The sequence below is a fragment of the Euprymna scolopes genome, chromosome 28 (assembly GCF_053919585.1).
Source record: "Euprymna scolopes isolate OS-2025 chromosome 28, ASM5391958v1, whole genome shotgun sequence".
NCBI classification, from domain to species: Eukaryota; Metazoa; Mollusca; class Cephalopoda; order Sepiida; family Sepiolidae; genus Euprymna; species Euprymna scolopes.
This window is the reverse complement of record NC_136509.1, coordinates 50,024,509-50,036,815: the sequence shown is the minus strand read 5'-3', so window position 1 is coordinate 50,036,815 and position 12,307 is coordinate 50,024,509. Positions and strand designations below refer to the sequence as shown.

Below are 12,307 nucleotides of genomic sequence, written 5' to 3'. Positions count from 1 at the left end.
ATTATTTTGGTCAAATACAGGAAAGATGGTGGACAGTCGATTAAATGGCTTTGAGCCAGAGATTCTTAGAGAGTCTTTGTTCGTGGTTTATGTCCTAAACAGTATCACAAGACTTGATATATTGATCTAGAATCCCAGTAATGGATCTCCAGCAGGCAACACATTTGATTATCTCAACAACTGTCGCTCATAAAAACCAAGCATTCATTTATGAATATAAGATATTGATAGCTACAGCAGGCTATAATTGTGTGTCCGCTTTGTGTGTGTGTGTGTGTGTGTGTGTGTGTGTGTGTGTGTGTGTGTGTGTGTGTGTGTGTGTGTGCGCATTTCTTGTATCAATATAACTTTGATAATTATGGATTGAATTCTTGTTTTATCATTATTTACTTTTGATTGAATATTTATTTAAATCAAAAAGGAAAAGCATAAAATACAAAAGAAAATTTTAAATCGAATTTTCAATGGGAACTAGCTCCTCTCCTTACAAAGTTGTTCAATCATTGCTTGAAGAAGAAATGCTTTCCATCTTCTTGGAATACTTTGCCAGTCCGCCCAGTATATCAGTATAGATAGAACAGACTTCTTTGTGTCGTATTTTGCTGGAATCTGTAATAAACGAAGACGTTTTCAATTACATCAATAAAAGCAATCTACTTAATGACAAACAATATGAATTTCGTCCTGCAAGAACAACCACTGACATACTGGTCTACTTTACATACTGGTATGTATTGAAGACTTTTAGAAATTGACTTCCATGCTACCAATCTCTGTCCAGGTCTTTAATTATCCCTCTTTCTCTCAAGTTCAACCTTATCACTTCCTCCCATGTTTTCCTTGGCTTTAATTGTCAACTGATCCTGCTACCTGAACTGTTTTACATGTACTAACCCATTATTTCAACGTAGTCATATTATCAAAGTATCTTGTTCTGTACACATCTTCCTGTACTGTCCAAATTTAATCTTTGGCTGAGATCATCAGATCTAAACTTGTCTTTGAGACTCACATTAAATATTCATCATCTCAGTCTTGTACAATTTCATTCCATGTCGTCAACCCTTCACTGGCCAGATTTCATTTCCATATATCATCACTAGGGCTGTGACAACAGCATATTCTTTTCATTCTTCTGACTCTCGAGTATATATTCGATCCAGTTAGACACAGTTAATCAACCAAGAACCACATCAGTCTACATAAAAACATGATATTAACGGATATATACTCAAGGGTCAAAACAATGAAAAGAATAGTCTTTTGTCACAGCCCTAGTCATCACACTGTATTCACATGCCGGATAGACTCTTCCCTTTGTCAATAGTGGTAACGCTCTGCTATTTAGTAATGGCAAAAGTTTTTTGAACTTATTCAATCCATTCCAAATTTTTTGCAATCTTATTGATTGACTAAGGAGCGTGAGTCAAATAAATAGATAGATTTACATGAAAATAAATAAATAAGAAACCGTTTTTTTTTTCATTTATTGATTGAATATTTATTTAAATCAATTTTACATAGGCATCGCCATTTATCAAGGCCAAGAGGCCACTCGAGTTCTACTTAAGCACTCGACATTACTTGTGTTTCGAAATAAATTGCTTTAAAATAAGTTAAACCACAAAAATCTTATCCAGATTGGTAAAAGAGCAATTTATCTTGCCTTTGGTAACATTTAATTGTTATATATTTGCTTTCCTACCACTCGTTCATTTTGTTGTCTATACTACAAAATACCCAATAATTTCATTGTGAAATTAAATCAACCAGAATCAAATTCGGTTTATTCATAAACAACTCAGTCATTTTAATCTTTTGCCAATAGCTAAAAAAAAAAATGTGTTATGTGAGTCTTAAAGACAGGTTGAGCTGAGAGTATAGGATTATAAACCTGGGCAGTATAGAGAGATGTGAGTTCTTGGGTTAGTAGATGTAAAACAGTTGATATAGCAAGTTCAACTCACAGGCAATGGAAAACATAAACGGGAAAATTATTAAAAAATTGATAAAGGTCTGGCCAGAGACAGGTTTTAGTTTGGAATGTAACTTCTTAAAGTTGTCTAACACATGCCAACACGTAAAGCAGACTCTAAAATGATGATGATGACTATGATGATGATGGGGAGGAGGGGTAGTAGGAGGAGGAGGAGGAGGAGGAGGATAGTTTACAGAGGGATGCTTGTTATATCAATACAAAATAACCTTTAATTCAAGAAAGAAACCCAATCCAGAATAAGACATTATTTATATGATTGGCATCCATATTTGTTTATCGTTAGTTGTGAAACTTATGGTAAACGTCAAATGATAGTCTCGGCAACACTGGTTGATGTGTTTAGAGTACAAATAGACGATGGGTTTATTTTTAGCAGCCTTGAAACTCATGCTTCCCTTATTTTGTCCTTTAGCCCAAAAATTCCATGATTTATGCTTCAGACAAAGGGGGTAGAATTGCTGTTTTCTTAGTCAGAAACTATCTCCATTGCATGGAGAAAAATTATACGAGAAAGATACGATGAATGTGTAATGCGAGTCTCAAAGACAGGTTTAATTCTATGATCTCAGAGAAAGATTAAATCTGAATATCTGAATAGTATAGGGATACGTGTGTAGAATAGGAGACTTCAACAATATGGCCATGTTGAAAGAATGGATGGAAGTTTTTGAGTTAGCAGATGTAGAACAGTTGAGATAACAAGGTCAGTTTCTAAGAGAAGGCTAAGGAAGTGATAAAAAATGGATTTGAAAGAAATATATATACTTATCGTTAACTTGTTATTGACCTCGAAGTGGTATTGCTTTAGTTTTTTATATCAAGTGGTTTCATGCCTTGTCTGGAGCAATTTTAATCATAAAAAAAAACAGAAAAAAACTGTTTTTCATAGCATTATGTTTTTAACTAGCAGGGCTAGCCAGCACCACCCATGGTTCTAATTTCTGTAAAGAATGTAGATTACATAAAAGATGAAAGTAAAACGAAACAAACAAGTTAACGTTGTGATTTAAACGTTTAAATTCATTTTAGGAAACATTCAGAGTAAAAATACTTATGCCTCCGAGAAGATTGAACTCCTAACCTATGTACAACCGACTCTCTCTCTCTCTCTCTCTCTCTCTCTCTCTCTCTCTCTCTCTCTCTCTCTCTCTCTCTCATTCACACACACACACACACACACGCTTATCGTTGGCTAGATTTTTATCTTGAACTATAATTTTTTAGCTACCTACATCAAGTGGCTTTATGCCTTGTCTGGAGCGATTTCCATAAACAGCACACACACCCACACACACACACACACACACACACACACACACACACACACACAGAGTCAAATATTGGTTAAAACCAGAACAAATTGCATTCTTTCTGTCTGTCTTTCTCTGTCTCTGTCTGTCGCTTTCTTTTTTACTTTTTCCACCCTGCCAGCCAAAGGCAATGAAAGAAATAGAAAGGACGTGAAAGGATCATACCAAGACTTCCTTTTCCTCTTTTAACCAATAAATTTGTAAAGATTTGTCTAATATTTTCCTAATATCCATTGATAAAGTAGGAATACATCTGAATTATGAAGTAGTGAAAACTCCACCCTCTTCTTTTATTCATGAATACAAATATTTTTTAATCAGGATTAAATATAAAATCGATGAAATCGATTAGAAATATTTTTTTAATGTTTAACAACTCAGATCAATATTTGCTAAACTAACTGACTGAACAGTTTTAAATATATACCTGAAAGATTCTCTACATTTTTTTTGTTTTGCTTTTTTGTTACCGAGCAATATTTTTCCCGGGAATTAATTCCTACTTTAGTCTCGTAAATTCTTTTGACGTCAAAGTTGTGTTTGTGTTTCTCCCACAAAGAAACGTTGGATTATTCTCAAAGCAGAGAAAGAAGAAAGAAAAAAAGGCTGGAATTCTTCTTAACACTCGGTGTTGTACTTAACTAAGAGGCTTTTTTATCTTCCATAACTCGTTCGCTTCTTCCCCAATCATATCTTTTCTTTCCGTTCTCTTCCCAACTGACAACAACCTAACGTGCATGAGATAATGTGACTACCATAGAATAAAAAAAAAAGCATTTTTTATACTGCCACCTCCAACCCCGATTGTGTCTAAATTTGCACATGTTATTTTCATATTATTTTTTGTATCTGATGGGTTCCAGGTTCGAGTGCCAGCGCTTCTCTACAGAGGGCACACACCAACCATGGGCGTTTACTGTTGTGGCTCTCCACACCGTTATTACAATAACTTTTGTTAACAAAGCTATTAAATTAAAATAAAATCAGAAGGAAATCGAATTTACTTTATGTATAAGATATCCTATCCTAGTCTCTTGACTGGTGCTACCAAATCAGGTTGTCTGAAGATAACTGCTTCCTGGCTGTTATAAGGGACATAACTACGTATCGAACCAGATACAAAACAGTATATAAAAGTGCTACCATTTTAAGGTAGGGCGTCTTGTCTTGTTTGCAGTCTAGTCTAGTCTTACGTTTTAGTCTTGCAGTCTTGCGTCCTACTAGTCTCTAGTCTTACACTCTACAAGTGTACTCCGGTTAACCAAGCTTCCCAGGGACGAGCGTTTAGCTCTCACACGCTAAGTTCCTTTTTCTTTACCGTCACTTACATTTATCTAACTTCAAAAGCAAGTAGCCATTTTGTATTTGTATTATTGCGAAGTACTAATAAACCTTTTTGTTACGCATCGCACTCAGCATATTTTGTCATATTATTATATACCGTTGAAACAGGATATAACACTGACCTAAAATACACCATGCATTGATGTTGTTTTTGTTTTTTTTCTTTTCCGTTTGTAAAACTCAAGCATATTTTGCAAACCTAAAAACAAAAACAATTTTCCTCTCTTTCTTTTACTTTTTTCTTTTACTTTTTTCTTTTACTTTTTTTTTTTTTTTTTTTTTTTACGAATGGGACCAACAGATTGTAGTGGTTGTCAACACGTGACGCTTAAGGACGAAATCCTGGTGGAAAGTGGATATGCAGACTGCAACACTCTACTCTCTTACTTGGGCTAGATGGGCAATCAGAGAGACCTAATCCCAATACCTCCATTGGAAGATCTGCAAAGAGATGCAGCTTGGCAAATCGTCAAATGTCTGGAAACATGAACCATCGCCGATAACCTCAAACGGAAAAGTGACAGTGTTCTATGACAAGGACTACAGGCGGGAAGATACATAAAAGACAAGGCCATTAAACCAGACATTGTAATATGGAACAAGCTTGAAAGAACTGCGCTCATTATCGAAGTCACAGTCCCAAAGGACTATAGCCTTAATAGGAAAAGACAAAATATCAGGACCTAAAGAATGGTTTTAAAATGACATGGTCCCTTAAAGAAATCAACATTATACTAGTTGTGATAGTAATAACTTGCCTAATGAAAAAAAAAAAAGAAATACTTGTAAACAATCCCTGGATGACCAAGCTGTAACAAAATAGAGTTGGCAAGTTCTTGATGAGCCCTTTCCCTTAAGTAATCCAATTTACCAAATTTACACTTCTAACGATCACTATGATATTGTCCTTTTGGCCATTGTACACTTTTAACCCTTATCCTCGAGTGGCCTCTGGGCCTTGATAAGTTGTGATTCCTTTGTAAAAAAAAAAAAAGAAAAGAAAAAAAACATAAAGCGAACAACGTCTATTCTTAAAAGAGACGTCGGATATAAATCCAAATCTTAATAAAATCAAGTGTTAGCTCCAGAAGGGAGCCCCTTGATCTCTTAAAACTAAATGAAGTAAATTAAAAAAATAGATAAAACCTACACCAACCAAGACTTCTTTTTACTCTTTTTAACAGTGAATCTGTGAAGCTTTGTATAACTAATTTTTCCTAATGTCTATTGATAAAGTAGGAGGATGTGTGAATTAAGAAGCAGTGAAAACCCATCCGACTTCCTTTATTCACGAGTACAAAAATCTTTTAATCAGGATTAAATATAAAATCGATGAAATCGATTAGAAATATTTTTTGTTGTTTTTAACAACACGCATCAGTATTTGCCAAAACTAATTGACTGAATATTTTTAAATATATACTTTTTGTTAACAAGGCTATTTAAATCAAAGAAATCAGGAGAACAACTAATATTCCTATTTCAATCCACTATTATCTCCAAAATATGCCGGAAAATGGTGGCTGAGGGTCAATTGCTTATGGTGAAAAAAATCATGAATATACAAAACAATCAAACCAAGTGCAATGAATAAATATTTGAAGATATAAAGAACTTGAAGCATAAAAACATTTATCAAAATGACTGGATTCGGTATCAAAATAAGCCAAAAAAAAGGGTTGATATGTTATTCACTCGTTTATTTTCGCACATTTTTTTCTCTTCAATCCTTATTTTGCTGGTCTCTTCTCAAATACAGTCTTGTTGTTTTTTGGGGTTTTTTTTTTCAAATGTTTTGATATTATTTATTTCAGTATTTACTTTATATCCCTTTTATATTTATATATTTATATTTATCCTATTGTAACTGTTGATATAGTATATTAAACTTGTCGAGTTTTCACAAAAAAATTTTTAAATCATATTGTAGTTATTCGAATCATTGATATTAAAACAAACCTAATTTTCATAAGTAAATCCTCGCCGTTTATTTATTTTGAGGAGTAATTTTAATTCCTTAAATGATTTGGATTTTTTCATAATTTTTGTCAAAATTATTTAGAATTCATGGAAACAAAGTGGAAGCTTTTTCTTTTTTGCCTTTTTTCTTTCTCTTTTTTTGTATTTTTCTTTTTTGTTTTCTTCTTTATCTTTTTTCCACTCTTTTTTCTTTTCTTTTTTTTCTCTTTTTTCATTTCATCATTTTTGTCAGTTATTTTATGCAGCTGAAATAAAATTGACCTTCTTTACCTTCTTTGCCTTATTTTCTTTTTTTTATTTGAAATAAAATTAAAATAACTTTGTATATTTTGTATTTTTTTTTTACTTTATTACCATTTTTTTGCCCTTTTTTTTTCTCTGTGCTTTTATATCTATACTAGCCTGAGTATCCGGCATTACTCAGGTCTTTGGAGGTGTAAAAAAAAAATAAAGTGGTAGTAGGTAGACAGGCTCAAACCCGTGACACGAAGGTGAAAAAAAAGTTAAAGAAAATCTGACGTCTTACCCCTACTCCATGACGCGACCGGAAGTCTAAAGTGTTCAAATTTAACGTAGTCCATCAAAAGCAGACATGGCATTGCTTTTAAACCTCCCACAAAACCAAATTAGACACAAGGTTGTTTTTAACATGGGGGGAAAACCAGTTTCCCCAAAAAGGGGGCACTCTGGCAGTATCCAAATAAATAGTAATTGTCTCAGTATGAAGGATTTCCCCTACATTAACCAAGGACCAATTACAGAACAGATACTACCCGGCCAGAAGGCCAGGCTTTTGCGTTTGTATAGTTTTGCTTTATTTATACGAAAAACAAACAAACACTGGAGACGACGGCACTGTGGGATCCAAAAAGATAGAGACAATGTCCGTTTACGAATGCGAGATATTACGATCTGGGAAATATGCAAAAACTTCTCGCAGAATCGAACCGACGCGAGAAGTTCGATGCAAAAAGCGTTTCGTTGACAAACACAAACGCTCGCACCCATTTTACCTTTAATATATTAGATTTTATTCTCTTGGTCTATCTGTTTGCTCCACTTTTCCTTGGAAACTACTGAGACAATCTGACTGAAATTTTGTATGAATTGCTATGATAAGGTGCAGCGAACTAAATATTATGGTATCCGTTCGATGCAGTAAGGGATAAATAGGGATTAGCATTTAATGCCAAAATGAACACAAATTTAACCATATTCAACCATCAAATTTGCATAAACTACTCATTCTAAGTCAACAGACTATAACTTTTGCCAGTCGACATGTTATGACGTCTAATTTTTCTTTATAAAAAATTTGTTTTTTTGTTGTTTATCTTCATATATTAAAGATATTTTTAATTTTTTTTTTTTTTGTCTTTTTTTTTCTTTTCTTAGGTAAACATCCAGAACAGTGACGGCAACACACCAATCCATATAGCCTGTCAATGTGATTGCGATAACAGAGTTCTTATCATGTTAAAGTTATTAGCGGTAAGATACATTATCATTTTTGGTTTAAGTATTTTTTCACAAATTTTTACAACTTAACTCTATGACCAGAGAATATCTTTGATTCCTAGGAAATGTTTATTTTCTAAACTATCAACTTTGTTAGAATTTTGGTAGATCAGAGATCATCTTGGTTTTGATCACTTTCCTCCAATTTCTCATTTTTAATAATCATGTTTCTTAATTGTTTTATATAGATTTTTATTATTTAGACTACTGTTCTAATCTTGAATGTTATTTTTACAACGTTTCAGACAATATAACCTCTAACTTTTTTCGGGTGTATCTTGTTAAACTCAGAAATCTTGCACCAGGACTCGTTTGATATTCCATGCAGATTCATGAGTTTGACAGAAAGATTTCCGAGTTTGAAGAACGTCGGAGGTTACATCAGCCAAAACCTGAAAATGACACTGAAGATGAGAATAGTAGTCCAAATAATACAAATTTTCAATAATTATGTTTGTATAAATTCAATTTACTTGCTTCCGCGTTAGGGCAGGCTTGGTTAATTTTTAATACAGGGGATGTTTCAGCTCTCTAAAAAAACATATTTTATATTGGGACAAAAATAAAAATTGTCTTAATCTAGAAAAATTTCTCCTTTACTGGTTGACGACAGAACAGATTAAGTGTGGTCTCAGAACATATACTACACTTTGATTTTAGTTAAAAGGCCAAATAAAGAGAATGGAAATGTATTTTTCCTATAAAAAGAACGAGAACTAAGAAAATTCACAGGATTTGCTAACTCATCACTTGTCACAGTCTAGTATTTGGGATACTGTTGAGAGTAACTATTGCCTGTTTGATCTCAAGAGGTCATCCTCCCAGACCGGTTCGTTCATTGCTATCTTTGAACCTGTTTAGAGTTCTCTCTTTTTTGGTGAGTTCGTGTGAAAATGAAAATAATTCTAATCTGATCAAAGTATTTTCTAGAAGTAATTAAATCGAATTACATTTTATTGTTTTAAATAACATGCTGCAACGATTCACAAAAAGAACTGGCAAGTCAAATATTTATTTTGTAGGAAGAAAGCTATCGATGACAAAAATCAAGCAGAGACTGACTTTACTTTATATAATAGACTAGCATGAGTACTCGGCGTTGCCCGGTTGTTTGGAGGTGTGTGTTGAGCAAAAGAAAAAATGTTGTAGTAGGTAGGCAGGCAGGCTCGAACCCATATTACAAAGGAGAAAAAATGTGACATCTTTGCGATTGTGTCCATCGCCAAGCCGGAAGTGGCAAAGGTTTAAATTAAGGCTAGTCAATCGAAAAGAGGGGATGACTTTCGAAAATATTGGTGAAAAAGCGACCCCTCCTTGTAGAAAAGTTCCCAGTTGAGGGTGTAGGAATTAATATTTGTCGTATGAAGGGTCGAGCTTCAAAACGATATCAATCTCGTGAAAATCCGTCGCCTCTGTCGAAAGTTTTAGGCAGACATAAATACATACATTTAAACAGACAGGTGAGATTTATATTATAGATAAAGTTTTGTTAATGTTTTACAAATAAATAATGTGTGTAATTTGAAATAATGAATATGAAATCTCTTTGTAATAGGCTGGTGCCAATATCCACATGGAAAACAAAGCCTTTACTACTCCTCTTGACATAGCTGCTATGTACAATAAAAAAGGTAAGCATAATCATCATCATCATCATCATCATCATCATCATTGCTTTAACATGCTGGCATGTGTTGAACGGTTTTTAGAAATTGACTTCCAAACTAACTTCTCTCTAGCTAGTCTTTATCTCTCTTTCTCCCAAATCCATTTGTATCAATTTCTCCCATGTTTTTTCAATGATTTTTCCCTTGGAACTGAACTTGCTATCTCAACTCTTCTACATCTACTAACCCAAGAAATCTCATCCATTCTTTCAACATGACCATATCATCAGAGTTTCCTCTTCTGTACATATCTCTCTATGCTGTCCAAATTTAATTTTCCTCTGAGGTCATCAGATCTAAGCCCGTCTTTAAAATTCACACTACACATCTATTGTATCATTCTCATATCATTTCTCTCCATGAAACACATGTCCTTAACTCTCACTGGTCAGGTTTCACTTAGACACATTATCACACTATGTACACATGCTTGATAGACTCTTCTCGATGCAAAAATAACCAATTACTTTTTTTAGTTAAATGTAATGGAAAACAGACCCTACCCCTGATAAAATCTGTGTCAGTTTAGGGAAAAAAAAATTGAATAAATTTTATTTATATTTTAGATATTATTTATTTATGCATCCAGGGCAACACCAATCAAGAAAATACCAAGTTGGTGGGTGTTTGTTTTATAGTTTTTTACTTTTAGCTGGCTATACAAACACACAAACAGCTACCCTTTATATAATAGATTTCCAAATATAGGAGTTACTTTCCAGTCACCCTGAATATATTTTAAGGCTAATATTTTTTTTCTTTCTGTTTCTTTCTTTTCAGATGCCGTATCGACACTCCTTGATCACGACAAGGAGGGTCTGCGAAGCAATAGTCTAGCCATAGTTGAAGCATCAATACGAGGTTACGCCCAAATTGTAGAGATGCTTCTTAAATATGGCATCGGCCCAAATACAGTGAATAAGTTAAAACAAACGGCACCTTTACATGAAGCGATTCGATTCTTCAGGTAACGTTGACATTGCTTTTATTTATTTATTTATTTATTTATTTATTTATTTATTTTTTATTTCAAATCATTTTTTCCCCTCTTTACTCCATTAATTCTTCTGTTAATTCAATTCAGCAAAATATATTTTGTGTTTGTTTTTTTATTTTAGATGAGGGTTGATAATTTGGATTATTTGGACTACTATTCTCATCTTGGTTTTATTCTTTCGAGAGGGGGGGGTCGCTCATTCTTAAAACTTTTTATATCACGTCTAAATGATAATATATGGCTTAACAACGGGGGTCACCTGTCTATTTAATTTGCCCAACTTTTACCAGCTCGCCGCATCTTTGAAAAGCGAAAAACGGGGGAAACAGTAACTGGCTTGCAGCGCAAAACTAGATCAAACATCACGCCACTTCCTTGCACCTGTATATTTCATTTTATAACCCTTAACTTAACACGCGTATCAATTGCTCTCCTCTCGTGGCCGAGATGGTTAGGTGCCTAGCTTTTTTGCCTTTCCTTTCCACGTTCGCATCAAAATAAAAATTCATCTTATATATATATATATATATATATATATATATATATATATATATATATATATATATATAAGACAAAACGGCCGCGCACGTTTTTGTATGCCTTTTTTCGCCAGGGTTATCAGGGGTGGGGGTTAATATGTTTTAGAACTTTTTATATACTCTCTAGATTATAATATCTACGATTTGTGAAGGGACGTCATCTCTAGATTTATTTTGATGGTCTTTTATAAAATTCATGCTATTTCATCCTCTCGTGCGTTTGTTTGTGTTTTTCGTATAAAAACGAAATTGAATCGAAAGCAAAGGCAGCTTCCCGGCATTTCGTGCCGGGACATCCAGAAAGCAATTAGCTTTGATGAATGTAGGGAAAACCCTTCATATCAGAAAATTTCTATTCATTTGGACACTCCCTTTTTGTGGGGAGTTGGCTTTCCCCAACATCGTGGGGGAAACAAATAAATGAAACGGCAGAAAGCTGAACTAGCCTCCAGCCAACGTTCGTTTCTACAAGTCAACTTTTTGATTGACATCGCTAAATTTAAACGCTTTTCACTTCCTATGGCTTCGTAGCATTGCGGTAAAAGTTCACGTTTTCTTTCACTTTCTTTTTCGCCTTCGGATTCGTCACGGGTTCGAAATTCTTCTTTTTTTTTCTTTTACACCTACAAACACCCAGGCAACGGCTAGTTCGTTATAAGTAGCAGTCTTCTGGGAATTGAAAATTCAAACGTCACTATAGTCAGTACTAACTAAAATTGAAATAAAAATTTCTTAACCTTTCTACCTGGTAATGACTGGGGATTAAATACAGAGTTTAGTTCGAAATTCCATAAAAATTCTTATGTTTGACATGAAGATTGATTGGATTATGCACACTATTCTTTCCATCTTGCATGTTATGTTTTCCTGAAGATATCGGCTTCCTGACCTACAACATACCAAACATTGATGTCATTGTTTGTTTTTTTCCTTTCCTTTTACAAAACTCAATC

The 12,307-nt window shown here is 33.9% G+C and overlaps 1 protein-coding gene across 1 annotated transcript in view; it reads left to right on the top strand.

Moving 5' to 3' along the window:
• Positions 1 to 12,307, top strand: part of LOC145249605 (uncharacterized) — a 188,793-nt gene that overhangs the window by 130,504 nt on the left and 45,982 nt on the right. Inside the window, exons 5-7 of the mRNA XM_080111315.1 lie at positions 8,029 to 8,124; positions 9,707 to 9,782; positions 10,599 to 10,785. Coding sequence (XP_079967441.1) covers positions 8,029 to 8,124; positions 9,707 to 9,782; positions 10,599 to 10,785 — 359 coding nt within the window. The remainder of the gene's footprint in view (positions 1 to 8,028; positions 8,125 to 9,706; positions 9,783 to 10,598; positions 10,786 to 12,307) is intronic.